At 43.6% G+C, this 17,418-nt stretch overlaps 1 protein-coding gene across 4 annotated transcripts in view; it reads left to right on the forward strand.

The window, feature by feature from the left end:
* Positions 1-278: 278 nt before the first annotated feature.
* The window catches only part of RAPGEF6 (Rap guanine nucleotide exchange factor 6), a 137,475-nt gene continuing 120,335 nt past the window's right edge, over positions 279-17,418 (forward strand). For all 4 annotated transcript variants that reach the window (XM_075715304.1, XM_075715301.1, XM_075715305.1 and 1 more), the window contains exon 1: positions 279-392. In XM_075715304.1, coding sequence (XP_075571419.1) covers positions 324-392 — 69 coding nt within the window. In that variant the 5' untranslated portion in view covers positions 279-323. The remainder of the gene's footprint in view (positions 393-17,418) is intronic.

The raw sequence follows: 17,418 nt of genomic DNA on the forward strand, positions 1-17,418 counted from the left end.
GCGCCCGGCCCGCGGCCTGCCCTCCCCCCGCGGCCCGCTCCCGCCTCGGCCTTCGCCTCGCCGCTCCCCGCCCGGGCCGCGGCCTCCCCCGGGGCCCCCGGCGCAGGGGGGGCGGGGGGGGGGGAAGTTTCGGGGCGCGTCCCCGCCCCGCCACGGGGCAGCGGCGGGAGGGGGCCGGGCCGCGCTCCGCTCCGCGCCGGGGCCGCGGCCGCGCCGGCGGGCGGGGGCCTGGGCTGAGCGCCTTGCCGTGTTGTGTTCGCGGGTCCCGTCGCCCCCGCCAGCTGCTGTGAGGCGTCCCGGACCCGGAGGAGCAGAGCAATAGAATGAGCTCTCCTGTGGACCCCAAGATTAAACAGGCTTTGCGAAAGAAACCATCAGAAAGGACTCCGGAGGTAAGGCAACTGCGGCTCCTTCCCCGCTGGGTCTTTGAATTTCTGTTTTATTTTATTTTTTTTTCCCCTTGGCGTAAATCTGTCGCCCCGCAGGCTTTGCTCCGTGCGTGGTCCGTGGCGTTTGGTGCTGCACATGACCGGGCTGGCGCTCCCGAGCTCCTTCTCTGTAGAGCTTCCTTATTTATTTCTGCTTTCCAAAGTTTTCCCAAAGTCTCGAGACCCAGCAGCGTTCGAACCATCCATTAACACGCTGGGTATAGACGTAAGGTGCTTTATGAGCTGCTTCAGGTGAGCTGTAGGATGAAGAGGTAGATCACCGAAAAGTAAAATTATGCATATTTCAGTGATGCAAAACTTCTGGGAAAAGTTCGGTGGCTGAAAGCCTTTGCTTACCTGTACGGTGATGCAGATTTAAACAAAATCAAACTAGTTATGCTCCACAGACCTCATAAAGAGATGTTTCTCCAGCGAGTGGGAGTGTAGAAATGCGCGAGGCTGGTTAGCTACAATAAAACACGTTTTCCAATTAACTGCCTTCTCTGGCCCTTCTCCACAAGCTAGCCTCTAATCAGCCGCGTATTTTGGGGAATGGTAATGTCATGGAGTGTTAATTTAATAATGAAATATGTTGGATAGCATTTGCATTTCACTGAAGGGCTGACTGGAGTTTGCTTGCCTTCGCCTTTTTTTATTTGTTTCCCTTGCTGTGATTTCCCCCCCCCCCCCCCTTCTTCAAATGCGCTCAAGAATTAGCGGCATGAAACGATACGCTCTTGAGTTTGTCCCTTTGAGACCGGGAAACATCTGTTCTCCCTTGATACTTCACGGAGAGCAGAATGTCCTGCCTGGTCTTCCTTATAAGTTAATTATGAAAAGGCTTCTCGGGGAGAACTGCGGCAGAGACTGCTTCGGAGGACTTCCTAGCAGGACACGGACCCCAATTCCCCTTCGAGTCGGTCTTGTGAGCGCAGTACACATGTTCACTCCCAATGTTTACTTGCCTTGGGATATCTGATGCATTCCCCCTCGTGTCTCTGCTCCCTAAATTAATCATGAGGCAGTCCCTCTGTTCTTTCTGTTTCCTTAAGTTTATCGCTCCCCTCTTGCTTCAGACCTTTCTTTCTTTCTCTTCAGCTGCAGTCTGCAGTTAGGAAAATTCCTTTGCTAGTGTGGTTTGTAGTGTTGGGCAACTGGGTTCATCACAGAAGTGTCATTCATGAGCTAGCATACCGGGCTGGCTCGTCATGGGTTTGACTTTGGGCAACAGGTAATCTGGCCTGGCCCGAAACATCTGCCCGCTCCTGCTTCTTGCCACACCGACGTCTCGCAGCTGTGTAGGGCGCTTTGTTCCTTTTTTTTTTTTTTTGGTGGTGTTTGTGTTGTGTGTTTTGGGGTTTTTTTTTTTTTTTTTTTAAGGCATCGTCAATTTTCCCCGCAGCAATGATCATGGAATTCTTTAGGATTGTCACCTTATTTTGGCTAAAACTGCCTTAAGATAAATACTTTGCTTAACCTTGTAGTGTTGTCAGATACCATGATGTCCAGCTGCACTGGACCATGCTTCCGAGTTCATGTGGATCTGTGTAGATTCCCACTGTGACTGATGTCGGGGTTGTGTGCAGGTTTGAATGTGTCTCGATTGTGGGACCCCCCCGTAATCTTTGTTAATCTAACTAATAGCACCTCTAAAATGATTTTTTTTTTTTTTTTTTTTTTTTTAAATCTTAATTCCCTTGTTAATCTGGCCCTTTTCTGGCAGGCATTTAGGGACACTGCACAGTGAGAGTACTTGCGATTAAAGTTAAACACGTACTTCAAACTTGGCAGGATTGGGGCCTCTGTTCTTGTTGCCTGTTGCCACGTGGATAATTAACAGTCAAATCACTTTTGGTTTTTGGGGTACTTTTGTTTATAGACATTGAGAAACTAACCTGATTTCAAGAAAAGCACTTCCCTATTTCTGTAGCCTGGGGTGTCCGGGGGTCCCCTTTCTGGATCCGTGCTACCTGTTCAGATAAAAGCAAAAAATTTGAAGCTCCCCAGCGCGGCCGTGCTCTGCCAGATTTCCCAAGCGTGTGCTCCGAGATGTGATGACAGATGGATATAGGGTGATAAGAGAACCGGAAGAAACAATTGCAATGTCTGCCTTTTTTGTGGGGTTTTTTTTTTTTTTTTTTTTTAAATTTTAAAATCATGCTAAGCATCCTGACTTGTCAGCTTTCTTCTGTAGGCAGCAAGACTTAGGTGAGGGAAGTCGAAGCCCGTGTAGCACGGCCGTTAGGGTCAGAGCCCGGTTTTGGGTGTCCCCGCGCCGGGTGTGCGAGCTGGTGACTCCTGTCTTAAAGCATCCAGTTGTTCACAGAGGAAAAGCGTGGCTTCATTTTTCCCCTCCTACTCCGGTAGAAAGGTATCATCAGCTCCTCCCACGCTGCAGCCAGCTGCGTGGGGCTGCTCGTGCCCTTCGCCTGCGTTTTGAAGCAGGAAACCCCCCCACGTTCCCCAAACCCGGGCTGGGGTTTGGTGGTGAGCCAAAGCGGCTCGGCCGCCTGCGTTGCAGTGCCTCTCGGTCCCTTTCGGCCCCCGCTCTCTTTCTGATGCTGCAGTTTGTATGAGCAGTTTACCTGCGTGTTGCAAATTACAGGCTTGGGGCTGCGCTGATTAGTAGCATGGCCCGGTGCTTCATAACTATCGTCTGTACAGCAGGCTCTGGAAAAATACGGATAAATAATCCAGATGTCAAATTCTGCTTATGAGTATCCATATGATTTTGATTTTTAGGACTTTTTCTTGACAAAGTGGTTTAATTTGTAAGACCTGAGGAACTAAGCAGGGAGATACTAAAATATTTTTGTAATTTACTTATTTTGGGGAATGATCGCGATGGCTTGCTCAAGTCTAGTCTAGTCCAGTCTACCCTTGATTGGCTTAGAGTAGACTTGGTAGTGTAGGTTAATGGTTGGACTGGATGATCTTAAAGGTCTTTTCCAACCTAAACGATTCTATGATTCTAAGTAAAAATTTTAGTTCTTGATGCTACAAATATTTTTGTTTGGAAAAATCTCTGTTAGGGCAAGTTTTCAGTGTTGTGGTAGCATTCCAATGTTTGCTAATTGTTAAAGTGTGTAAGTTATGCATATTAGACATGTACACACTTGATTTTTTTTGGTGGTTGTTGCTCAGATATTTCATGTATTATAATCTTTAATTTATTTGGCGGGGGGAATTATTTTGATGAACTCCTAGAGATCGTAGCTAACACTTAATGATGTGTATACATTTTTATGTAATTGCCGTTCTGTTACTCCATTTAGAAACTTTCTTCGGTACTACCCGAGTCTGGGGAATCTTTTGAATTTTTTTTCATCCTTCCCTCTGCCCTGATGCATCATAAAATTGTCCAGATACGTGATGCAAGCTGGCCTTTCTTGTGGGAAGTCTTTCAAAATGTTTGCTCGTGGACTGGTACCCGTGTGTGTGGCAGATTGCCGCTCCAGGACGCGAATCCCGCTTCTGTAAAATGTAAGAGTCGTTGGTTACATAGCGACTGTGAGCGTGTACCGATGCTGCCTGTAAGTCTGTCTGTCCCTCGGGTTCAGCCTGAAAGTGCAGAATTTGCAAGGGTTCTGTCAGATGTTAGTTTAATTCCAACAAATCATCTCTTCTGTGCGCAGTGTCTTGTCAGATAGAGGAAACCTTTGCCGAAATAGGACACTTAATCACTTTAAAAAAAAAAAAATCATACCTATATTTAAACTGTAGGAATTCATACACTTGTTTAATATTTGAATATCTGCATTTGTCTTCCAGGGTTATGCTGATGTCTGTGTGGTGTTAAATGTGTGGGTATTTATACATGCAGATCCTCCAGTTCTTGCAGGTTGGGAATACGGGATTTACGTACTTCCGTGCAGTGTTGCAGCCTTGTCTTGCACATCATCCTGCCTGTTTCTTGTGTCACAGGTGGGGGTATTAAATTAGGAATTTGGGAGTATTTTAATAGAAGGAAATCGTTTGTTCAGAGCAGCAGGAGGGAAGGACCGATGTTTATGCCCCTGTGTATGCGCTCTCATTAAAGGTTTAATTTTTTGAGGCCCGGAATTCCTTATCAGATCCATACAAAGGCTGTGATGTTAGTCTTTTGGGGAGTGGTTTAATGCCTACCGCAGATAAGGTCTTGGTGGCTGACAGGGCAAAATAGCAAATGATTACGCTCCTTTTTCTTTCTCTTTCCTTCTTTCCCTGCCTCCTGTGAACATGCTCTCTTCCATTTTTAATGGGTCCTTTTCCCAGCGTGGTCTCCTTTTAGTTCTCTGTGACTTTGTTCTAGACAGTATTTCCTCTCCTTTCCTTCAGAAAGCTTCCCCTGTATTAGACTTCAAAGAGTCGGAGTTTATTTTTATACTCTAAGCTCTTGTATCTTCCTAACTTTGTCTTGTTTCAGTAATTCTCGATTAATGTTAATTCGACTTTATTTGGCAATACTAACTCCTCCTTCTCTTCCTGTTCCCTTTTTATTAATACAGTGGAAAGAGGAAAAAAACCTAATTTGCACAACTGTGTCATAACAGGGTCTGCTCTTTGGAGTGTGCATGTGATGCTTCTCGACGGCTTTATATATAGAGAGATAGATCTGCATGAATCTAAATCATGCACAAATAGTACATTGATGGGCATTATAAAATGGCTGTAATAAATAAAATAAATTATTGCTGACAGCATAACAAAGGCACTCTTGTACTGTAGCACAGCTGAGCCAAACAGAGGAGAACATCTGCTTCTTGTTTCCAGAAATAACTGGTATTTTGAAGTGGGTTTTTTTCACCCTTTTAATAATTTTCTGTAAACTCAGTAGGTGAAACAGGGGATTAGCCTTTGTTAAAATCTATTCTTTCTGCAGTTCAGTGAGCTTTTAGCAGCGTTCATGTAACAGTGGTGTTGGTTTTGGGTCGCCATTTAACGTAATCAGAATTGTAGAATCGCTACAGAAATCTAGATGCTTGCCGTTATCTTGAAGCTGAAAAGAAATTTGTATTAAATGAAGTTGCAGATGCTGGTTTGTGTTTAATAAAAATTCCTTACTGTTAGTATGTGGGCCTCCAAAACAGGGAAAGAGGAGTGATGGAAACCTGACTCCTGCCATAATTTTCTCCTACCTAACCTCTGTCTTACACTTTCATTCCCATTTTTTTGTTAGCGATGTATGTTTTCATAGCTGATGCTTTCTAAGACTTTGCCATGTGAGTAACAGTTCCGGAGCTCAAACTGAAGACGCCCAGCAGTTACCTGGTGTAAAATACTCAAGGTTGTTCTGTAGCTCTGTGCTTCGGTATCTCTGCCAGAGGGCCTCCCCAAACGGTGTATCGAGACGAACTGACCAAAAAGCTACGTAACTTTTATCCCTTACGCTGCAGAGTCTCGGTTCCGTCTGTGCACGTCACTGTGCTTGGAAGTTGGACGAGACCTTTAAAGTTGGTGTATTGGTTATCGCTGGGCGATAACCACAGTGATTGCGAACACGTACTGACGTGCCTGCAATGTACTGCTAATAAATTCCTGGCTCGTCACTGTGGACCTTATGCAGATTGCCTTTCTGTACCCATAGGACGGCCATTATTACTTAACAGTTACAAGAGCACAGAACCTGGTAATACAATTATGAATACTTTCTAAGCAGTCCTGTGGAGGCGAGAGATACGGTTTTATTTTTGTTCTGTATGACTGAAAAATCAAATGCAGAAAAATCGGTTGTTTTAGTAGCAAAAATGTCGAATAACTGCAGCTTTGGAGAAAGACTTGAGAGTGCATGCACTTCCTCGTTGCCACCATCTTTCTAAGACTAGAAAAGACCTAGAATTGTGAGGTTTTCTTAAATATTAGATTGGTCTCTTTAAGTAAAATGTGTTGTAAAGCTTTTTTCTTTTTACAGCCGTCTAGTAAAATTAAAGTTCAGAACAGGAGTGCCTGAGGAGTGACATGGTGGATATCATATTGGTGGCTGGCAGCTCTTAAGATTGTTTGAGTCTTATTCACAAGCAGAATATAGTTTCTTTATTAATGAAGCAGGTCCTGAAATTCTTTATTACTTTTAATGAAACAGTAATAAACCTTCTCTCTTCTTCCTGCGCTTCCCTGCCACATAGCTTTCAGCTGAAGGTAAAAGAAAAACATATTTTTTTTTTTCCCAAGCTGCTCATTAAATTAATATATTTAAGCTCATGATAAATACAGTGTTGACAGTCCTGGAGGATTGTCCGACAAGCCTCGGAGCTTTGGGAGAGCTGCGTCTCTTCAGCTGCCAGCTTGATGAGTTAGGAAGTTTTTAGTGCTTACATTTTCCCCCTATTTTGTCTTGTAAGAGTGCTTTGGGTGGGTAGTTGTCTCTTATTATTCTATTTCTTAATACAGCGTAGTATTGTGAGTCTTCATCTCAATTAGACCTGTGGTTTTCCTGTAGTAAAAAAAGCCAAGCATGCAAACTCTTGCACTACCTCACTAAACTGCTTCTTGATAATTCATTTTCATAAACTTTGTATTTGTACCTTGTTTTCTGAGATAATAAAGGATGATGCTCTTTGATAGGCATGTCTCGATCTGTTTTTAATAAAAGTCAGCTGGAGACCAATCGATGCCTGTTTGCTGGCAGTCGATCAGTCTTACTAAGCATCCCGGGGAAACCGGTGCGGGTAAAATGTGGTGTCCCCCTCCCCGAGCCTGGGCAGGGTCAAATCTCTCTTCTGGATAATGAAAATTAACCTCCTTTTGCATTATTAATCTGTGGCTGATCACAGGCTCGACTTTGAATTCACAAAGTCTTACTGAAAATGAGTGCTATTTGGTTATCTCGCTACGGTTGCTCTCATTGCCGTGCGGACACGGCTCTGTGCTTGTGATGTGCAGTGGATTTGCCTCCTTGGCCAGAAGTACTCGACAACCTGGCATATGTTTCAGTACCCAGATAATTCACATTATCACTAGTTGGAACCTTAAGTACAACATACTTTCTGAAGCTGAAATCAGCCCTAAATTAGTTGCACTTAAAAAATAAAATCCATCTGCTGTTTCAAATGTACCAAAATACAATATTGGAGCATTTACCAGTTTTTGGAGCATTTACCAGTTTTTAGCCAAATGTTAATATATGTAAATATTCAGCTATAAGAGCTTCAACGTCTGTCTTAGGAGGGGTTTTTTGTTTGGTTTTGATCAGTGTTTTGAGCTTGTTTTTGTTGTGCTTTCAGCAGCAAGACTGAATGTGTTGCTCATATTAGTCTTTTGATTATTTATGTCTCGGAGACACAAATAAGGTTATGTTGAGCCTTGGACAAGGTACCGTGTTCACAAAGAAGGGCTTCTGGTTTGGCTGTTCTGCAGCTGTTGTCTGTCTGGAATACCTGCAAGGAAACTTTGCTAGTGGTTCACAGAAATAAATATTTTTTCCAGCTTTCTTAACAGTTAAGGCCTGTTGAGTTCAGTCAAATATAGATTCATGGTTCCAACCAAATAAATCGGGTTTCAGGGCACTGTTATAGCTCCGAGTACATATACTGGCTTTACTGAAGTGTCATTGACAAATAAATTTTTCTTAAATTTAGAATCTGTCTAACAAAGCTTCCTTGTTCAAAAAATTTAATATTAAACACGTAGAGAAAATAGCATGAATGTTGCTGGGCAGGTCCATCTGTGTCCGTATTAACCCGTATTGTGGGTGAGGATGTCCAAGACTGTCCTGGAAAGGAAAATTCAGGCAGGAGTGAAAGGAGTAAAAAAAACTCGGATGGAAGCAGGGAAACATTGTGACTCTTAAGGTGCCCTGAAGTAGGTGTATGCATTCTCCTGATTAATAATTTTTGCAAGAGCATTATGAACGAAAGCTATTTAAAAAAAAAAAATCAAAACCAAACCCACCAAAAAAACCCTCCCCAAAACCATTTTCTTTTTCAACTTTCAGGCTGGGTGAAATGCCAAAGAAAGTAAACTTGTAATAAAAACCCAGAAAAGTAAGTTAGACTGAGCATTTGTTATTCGTCACCTAAGGCAGTGCTAATAGCCTGGGAAGACGCTTGCAGTTCTTCCATCTAATGGCCGTGACTTTATGGTTTGCACCTGCAGCGGCCACTGGGACCTGCTTCCCTGAACTAAACGTCTCGGTGCCCGCCGGTATGAATCTCGGCAGACTTTGACCTTTACCTCTGCTGATACTGCGCTGTGGAGTTTCTTCACCTCTTTGGCCCTGTAAGAGCAAAGCGTACAGATGTTGCTTCTGTGACAAGTGTTGCGTTTTGGTTTTGTGTACAGAATTGGAAGGGTTATTATAAATTACCGTCCCTGGCCCTTTCCGCCGACCTGTCTTGCTCTGCTCAGTAGCCAGCTGGAACCAGCCGAGTTGATGCTTGGTTTTCGATTCCCAACTGCTGCTCTTGGGTCATGACTAATGCAAATTCTTTCAGTTAGTGTAAAGTCTGCTATACAGAACATGGATGTATTAAAGAGAAGATCAAATTACAGCGCGCTACTAACTGCGGACAATGGCTCATGTGTATTGGCATTGTTTGCAGAAAGTTCAGGGTTTATACTTGGTGAGTCACTACGTTACACATGACAAGGTGAAAAGCCGTTCCACCATCCTTGTTTGCCTACTGGATGTCATTTCCAATTCCGATTCATTAAAATGAAGCGGTGAGTAGGAACCTCTGTTACGGGATACATGTGAATGGATCTCTTCAAGCGTTGTCTTGGCCTTTTGAAACGTGTAGTGCTCCTGTCTCAAAGTGCTAGTCCAGCTTACCTGAAGAACAGAGCGTGCCGTTAGGTCTAGCCGAGACACAGCTCCGACTGAGCCGCGGGGAACTTGAGGAATGATATGAATGAAACTGAGGAGCACAGTTGCGTGCTGCCTGGCCTTGTGGCTCTGAGCACTTCTTGCGTCTAAAACTTGGTGGAATTGTTGAACCTGAACATCCTCATCAAGTGTAATGAGCGTTTGGTGTCTCTCTTATGTGTAGCTACACAAAAAATTTGGAGGCTGTCGTCTAATCTTACTTGTTCCCGCTTGTTGGGCTTCATTTGAAGGAAGCAGGGCCACCAGAAAAGCGGTAACAGAACTTCCTGGCTTTGCAATTTGTGTGTCAGTGTTGCTTGCTTTCTATGACCATTCTGCATCTGCGTATGTATGAGTGTCTACTGCACACCTTATGCGTATGACTTTTAGCTATCTTTTCTGGAAGATATATATAAAATAAGGATTTTAAAGGAAACTATATTCTAAGACACTCTTATATGTATGAATCTTGCATGGGAGGATAAAAGGTGATTGTGGTCTGCCCGTGTTGCTAGTTCTGCTGCGGAGCTTGGTAGATGAGAGGGACCTCTGCTCCCAGACCTGGGGGAGGACCTTGCCCTGGTTGGTGGTGGCAGGCGGCAATGTCTTCACTCGCCTTCCCTCTGCAAGAGCTGTCCTTGGCCTAGAAGAAATGCTCTTGAGTATTTTGTGCTCTAATGTGTCCAGAGTCTGGTATGTGTAGGAACAGCTTTGTCTGAAACCCCTGTTGCCGGGTGTGGTTTGATCACTTTTTATTGCTTTTTTTGTTTTGGTTTTTAAGCTTCTCATTCTGTTATATACCCAATACAGAGAGATACTCTAGCTCTGATTTCAGTAGCATTGTGCCTGTTGATACAGTGCTGGTTGTTGGTTAAAGGAATTTGAGAATCTGGTGTGGGTGTAGGTAAGAATATGTAATCAAACATCTCCAGAATACCTCAAGTTGCTAGTTTTCCTGTGAAATTATTCTCGGAGCACAAATTCTTCCCCAAGTCTCTTGCCCTTTGCTCCTCTGTCCTTCACCTCAGTTCAGAAAGTGCAACCAGGAGGTTTGGTGCTGCAGCCTGATCTCAGAAGGAAGGACCAGCTGGATTTGGAGAAGCATTTCCTTGCTGGTGCTGCTGCCCGCGAGGCACGGCGTGCGAACAGCTCTCGCTGCCTTGTGTGTTCCGTCTGTCTCGATGGCAGCCCCCAGGAAGAGCTCCCCCACCATGGCTCGCCTTGGCAGGGGGTTCTGGTGGTCAGCGGGGGACTTGTTCTCTAGGACTGGTCTTTGTGGTGGCCTCTGCTTTGACTTGGGCTGTAGCAGCACTGTTGGGTATCTGCCTTCGGATGCCTCGGTGTGCAGCCCCTTTCTCTGTAGCAGCAAGCTTTCAGGGGGCTATTGGGGTGTCCTGAAAGGGATGCACATCCTTCCCGTTCTTTTTATTTATTTCTTTGTTCCAAGAAGCTGGCTTTAGAAGATGCACTCAAGTGGTTCTAGGGTTTTCTGGCCTGACGATATAGTTGTCAGCAAGTATCTGGGAGTTTATTGTGAAACAGAAATGTGGTGTTTTCGCTACGTGGTTGTCAGAGCACGCTAGAAGCTTATACAGATAGTATTTACAGATCTTTTTCCAGCTGTTGGCCAAAGTAACAGTAAGTAAAGAACAGAGATCACAGCAGCTTGTTTTGTGATAATCTTCCCAGTCAATGCAGGATTTAGGGCTCAACAGATGTGCTTTTGCGGACTAGGTCATACATTATTATTGATCAAATATTTCGAGGCCTGGTTCTCTAAACTGTGGTGATAGGGTGGCAGTAAACTTAGCTTGTAGGAGGTTGAAAAATGACTCTTATTTTCTGAACATTGCTGCCACAGAAGACTGTAAGTGCTCCAGAACAGCTGTGGGGATCCTGCATGCCGCAGTAGTCGTCAGCAAGCAGATAGTGGCTGCAGCGTCTCCTTGTTTGTACTCCAGTCGGCGAAGGTCAAGCTGGTGACCAGGCAATCTAGTACCTGTAACTTCCCAGTATCAAGCTCTGCTTGGTTCTTTTCAGAAGGTGATACGGCTTCTGAACCTTAAACCTTGTTAAAGGAGCAAATGAAGTTCAAGTGAATCAAGGTGGCTGTTTCCCAGTGATCTTCCAGGCAGCGTGTGAAGTGTTGTTGCCCTAAGATTACTTTTCCTATCCTTGCTTCCAATTACTGTTCCTGAAAAACTGGTTTTTCATTTTAATGGCAGCTGTGACAGCTCTGAGAGTGAAACCAGAAATTATGATGGAGTCCTGGAATTCTTTATTGGAACTTATTTCCTGTAGTATATACCTTTCCTCATGCAGTGGGGTCATGCACTTAGTTTCATCTGCAGAGTGATAGTTTAACTAAAAGTTTTCAGTGATGAATTAAAATTTAAGTATGTAATGTGACAGTTTTCTAAAAACCAGTTTTCTATTGTATTATCTGAATTTAAACAGTGAATTTCAGGGACTTCTTAGGTAATAAGGGTGTGTTTTACAAAGCTTAATCTGAGCTAAAAGGCAAGCCCAGTGCCTTGTTACTGACCTTGCAATAAGAACTCCTTGGAGATACTAGAATAGTGAAGAAGGGCGAGAAAAGGGTGTGGAAGGAGGTGGGAGAGAACTGCAAGTACAATTGGCATTCAGAAAAGTTGCCAAATGGAAGAAAAATACATTTCTGCTTTTGTTCTCCAAAACTGCAAAGGGTGGAGGGCAAGCAGTCAAAGACGTGTAGGTGTTAAATTCCTTATAGAAAGAGTATTAAAGCCCCAAAATACCGCACTGAATAAATGTAGTCATAAAAAATGTAATAATTTTTAAAAGAAAATATCTTCAAGTAGTATACCAAAACTTTCTTTGTATAAGCTTTACGGAGGAGTCTTCCTGTAACGTTTAGTTTGACAAAACCGATTCTTGTGTCACTTTGTGTAAGGAGAACTGCGTGGCAGTTTATAGTGCAGATAAGAGTAAGAAAATAATACTCGGTCTTAAGAAACGTGCGTGTATGCTGTTGGAGGAGAAGTTGGTGCAGAAGTGCCCAGGTATTGCTCAGTTATGCCCAGGGACTGCTTCCGAGGAGGGGAAGGAAGAAAGCCACGTATCTTCAAGCAGTTGTCTAAGCATCCCTGGCATCCTGTTGTTCCAAGCACAGATGCAACGCTGCTGGCGTTTGCCCCATGACTGTGCTTATACTCCCATCATAAGAGTGTGAAGAGGTGGCAGTCTTGAGGTGGAAACGAGTCTCTTGGCATAAAAGGTGGCTTGTGGTGGTCTTGTCAATGCCAAAGAAGCTGCACACTTCTGAGGACCATGCATTCCAGATAAACTTCCAGTTTGCAGGGTTTGTCCCCCGCACACGTGCAAAAATTACGTTTCATTGACAAGTGTATTGGAGAACAGATCTGTAAAGGATGTCTGGAGCTCTGATGTCCTTTCTTGTAAGAGGCCTGCCATAAAATAGTTTTGCTCCTGCTAGTATTGCCAGACAAGCTATTTCTAAAACTAGAAGGTCTTCTGGTTCCAATGACCTCAGGCTTAAAATACAGAGGGTTTTCCTCTGTTTGATGAAACTGTGATACACCCTTCTTCCTCTTTTGATGATTTCAATACAGTATTTTGGAAATACCCTTAGTTCAGGGAAGCATGCACAAATTATTTAGCATTCTGCATCTGGTTTCTCTAGGTTCCTTAGCTCTGCTAATTATTGGTTATCTTTTAGCATGTTGAGAGAGTCTAGCAAATTCTTGCCGAATAGAACAAAAATAACTGCCTTAAGGGATTCTCTCTTTGTAATCTTTTTGTGCCTGATTAAAGCATTGACATTTAAGCCGTCCGACGTCCATAGACTGGTTAAAGAGCCTGAAATGTTGGTCCTTTTGGTCTGGAGGGAAAGAATTCTTGTCATGTGGTGTTGTGTTGCAGGCAGGTACAGTTTGGCCTTTTGGCCAAATACGAATTCCTACAAAGAGAGAGTTCCAGAGGTGGTGTAATGTTTTTCACCTTGACGATTTGCATTTGAAAGAGCTGGAGAGTGAGGTCTAACTTTGTGACCTGTATTGTGTATTTAGCATTAAAAGGCGATGGGATCGCTTCTGCTAGTGAACGTTGCTTCTGGGAGGTATTTTTTAGACTCTTGTCACAAAGGGTTGCGCTTGCCAGCGGCCACTAGAAACTGTAGGTTATCTAGGGAGGATTTTCTACTTAAAGCTGATTTACTTTACCCTGTGTTCTCAGGGTTCTGTGTAACGTTATCCAGCCTACAGTAGGCTGTGTTGGTTTGGCCAAGTAGAAGTGGTCGTTCCAACTGTTGCAGAAGGAGTTTCTGTTCCTGTTTCCCATTTGAAGTAGGAAGGAAACTGGCAGTCCTGTGTTTGACTACTGACCTCCTGTCAAATACATTTATTGCTTCCATTTGTGTTGGATGGTAACGCTTCCTTCAGCAAACTCTTCCATAGATGCTGTTATATGGGACTTAAAAGGTGCTCGGCGGAGCCTTCAGAATGTGCTGGTACCTCCTAACTGATGGGCAGTCTTAGTGCAGAAGTTAAGGGGAATAATCCAGCTGGTGTGATCATTAGGAAAGATCTCTTAGCTTGCGTGTCTGTGCTAGCCTACCATGTCAGCCTGACTTCTGTGCCATTGGGCTGCGCTTTTGGGTGGAGTTCCCAGCTCAAGAGAGGAACTGTGCTGTGTTTTGTTTCCCCCCCGTACGCATTAGCGTGATTAGTGGGGATTGTGGAGTATAGCAGACCTATAGTTAACAGATGCTGCATAACCAGTCAGAGTTGACCATAGCCATGCTTTTAAGAAAAGCTGAGAACTTCCCTTGCACTTAGTTTAGGTCTCTCAAATCCAACAAATCTGGCTACGTAGAGTTCAGAGGTTGTGGAGTTCAGCATTTAGTATCGCGAACAGTAATGTTGCTTTGATTTCCAACACCACCCCCCCCCCCCCCCCCCAAGCTCTAGTGAAACATTTCTTTTATGTATTTTTGTATTTTTATCTGAAATAATTATATAGCTCTTGCAGTCATGAGTGCTTATGTACTAAAGTGAGCGGCTTTAGGTACCAGGCCTTCCCTGCCTTCTGACGCTTGTACGGGGTGCACCTGGTAAGTACTGCAGTGGACCAGCTACTGGAACGAGAGGCTGATGCACTCTAAATGCGCTGCTTTTCAAGAAAACACACAGCAGAGGTGTCTTAACTTTCAGTATTATTGTGTAAAATGTCTGAACTGCAATACCGGATCCTTCCGTTTCTCCTGGCGGGGGGTGGGCTGGGATCTAGAACGCGTGTTCCTCATGTCTGTAGTCACAAGCATGACTGTCCAGAGACCGTGGTGTTGTAATCCTTGATTGCAGCATGCTGCTGCTGGGTCCAGACTTTGCCTTTCATCACCCTGCACGAACCTTCTCCTTTAATGTGAGCTGCTGAGTCAAAAGTCTGACTCTTAAATTAATGCATTGCATTGTTGTTTATAAACCTAAGTTTGATACTCAGATTCAGTTTAGTATGAGCTTTTTTTTAATCTTTTAGTGAATAATTGTATTCTGGCTCTCTCAAAGCCAAAGACATCTTTTTAGATGAAACACTGCATTGTTTAAGAGCAGGTTTATTATACCTCCGTAGAGGCTGTGGTTGGATAACACTGGAAGAGTGAGGTGTTGGAGGAATCTCTGGCGTGTTGCATTACAAATTAGTGTTGATCTAGGATTTTCACAGGAATGAGAAAGTCGAGATTGGCTCATTTTGGGGTTGTATTCAAAGCTAATTACAGCTTCTGAACTTTTGGGTGTCTCTAAGGATGGAATGGCTGGTTGGAGAAGAGGTTTCCATATCATTGCATATACTACAACCCAACCGAAGTAGCCCGTGTCTCACGTGTAATCAATTAGTACCTGCTTGATTTAGTAGGGAGGTGGAGAAGGCAGTTGCTCTGCATCGTCTGTAATTCTGTGCACGTGAGTCATGAAGTTTGTTGCCCTTTGGGAAGCTGGGTGCCTGGTGGGTAGGCTGCAGAAATTCCTGAGTAACAATATTATCTCGTGGTTGATTCAGTCCCTGACAGTACACTTGTCTGTTGTTTCTCCTAATGTTGAAGCTGTTAATTTGCTTAATTACAATTATTCCCTTCGTAACATTATGCATCAATGATCGGTTGCGGTTACGAGGGAAGCGCACAGGTATCTGTACCTCTGATACTCATGTTGATTTGATTTCAAACTTGAAACCTGTTAACCTAGATATATGAGTATGTATACATAGAATATAACTCCTCAGTTGGGATCCATAAGCTCCTTTGTGGTTTATGGCACAGGTCTTGTCGAGAAATACAAAAGCAGATCTTAAAGCAGTGGCAGAGTGTCAGTTTTTAGAGTTTTGCAGTGGTGGTTTGCATTCTAATGTAGCAGTAGGGTAAGTCTGGCTTATTTTTTTTCCTGTAAGTGAAGATGTTAAGAATTCCTGATTACACTGTTCTGTTTGGTGAGGGATATATGTATGTTTGCCAATGTATGGAGACACGCGTACAGGCATGTTAGCATTTCTCTGCATGTGAGAGGATATTGTAGCAGTTGTGGCAGTAGTAGGATTTAGTTGTGGGAAACTGCACTGAGATAACTTAAAACTCCACTAAGGGATATAGTCTCCTGTAAATTACAGTAAGGTTCTAGATTGCTCTCTTTGGTAGTGCTTGGGTACCCTAATACCAGGATGCAGGAGGAACTAGCAGTAAACATCACTGTTGTCCTCTACAGGAATTCCTTCGTAGTTCATAATGGCATTATTATGGGAATAAGGTAGCCGGAGCTTGATTTCTCTCTTTTCCTCCAGTGGTTTTATTGAAAAAGGTTGTAGGAGAGCTTTACTTTTGTGTGAGATTTTATTCTCCGATTATAATCTTCCCATTCTCATGTTTTTTCTAGCGTGCTGGTGCATGTCATCAATGTTGAGTGAAAACACAGAATATTTTAGTTGGAAGCAGTGTGGTGACTGTAATATTTTGCTGGTGCACCAAAATGTTTTGAGACAGTTTGTAGAGCTGTATTCTTCTCCATTACCTAGATACTGAATGGGTAACTTAAGTTACAATATTGATAAGAGATCTCATTTTGCCTTCACTATTATTTATTAAGCAGGACTTAATTTCCTGACAGACATGATCTTTGCTTGCTTGAATTTACAAGGAAATATGAAATTACATACTGCAAAATCATAAACGTGCCATTATAAAAATAACAATATTCTTACCCATTTGTGTAAAAATCGGACGATTAATATTGTGGAAACGAACTGCAGTGAAGTGTTATTCTGTTAGTCTTTCTCTGCTCGAGATACCTGTTGAACAGGAGCTGTAGTTACGGGACCTTGATAGTAACGTTCGCTGGCTGCAAAGGTACGTTGAGCAAAGCATGATGAAAATGGGTGAGGGAAATCCGTACGATGTAGAGCGTGCGTGTTAAACGTGAAACAGCAATTGCTTAGCGCTGTATTTGGCGGGGGGAAGCAGGCAGTAATGCACATTTTCGGAATAGCACATCTCCCAGCCTTTGTATGTATTATTATTAGCTGTCCATCCGTCTGCCTGTTTATCTGCCTGCCTATCTCGTCGGCATATGCAGCTCATTCTTCCTTGCCGTGTCCGTGGGACCAGTTTGGGTCTGGGTGGACAGCGTTGCCTCTGCGCCTTCCTGCGGCGCCTGTCCTGGAGCTAATCCTTTCGACCAGGACCTCGGTTCGGGTTAACAGGTTTACTTTTCAGCAAAAAAAGTACTTTGAATCTCCATTAGTAGCGTGGAGCTCTAGTCCAGGAGCGAGGACAGAGAACAAAACCGGGAGCATTCCCTGCGCTAAGAGGAAAGTCATAAATAGGTAACGAACTCGGACGCTCAACGTGACTAAGCTGCGTACAGGCATACTCCCAAGCTGTCATTACTGATAAGCATAGAACTGACCTTTGGATTTCATCCTCCACCTCTTCTCTCCTCATCCCCAGGTTTCTGTGCCAGATTTCGTATTTAATAAGAATATACCTTTTTTTCTTAGCGTTTCAGTGTTCTGACCTTTCCTACCGCGATTCCTCTTTTTTCTTAAAAGGAACTTTCAAATTTTGGTACTTTCTTGCCTGCTTCCCTTAAAAAGAGCAGGGAGTTCCTTTGTGCATCAGGCAAGCTGATGTTTTTGGAGTTACGACACAGGAGGTTTAACCGA

The sequence above is a fragment of the Pelecanus crispus genome, chromosome 8 (genome assembly GCF_030463565.1).
Source record: "Pelecanus crispus isolate bPelCri1 chromosome 8, bPelCri1.pri, whole genome shotgun sequence".
Taxonomy (NCBI): domain Eukaryota; kingdom Metazoa; phylum Chordata; class Aves; order Pelecaniformes; family Pelecanidae; genus Pelecanus; species Pelecanus crispus.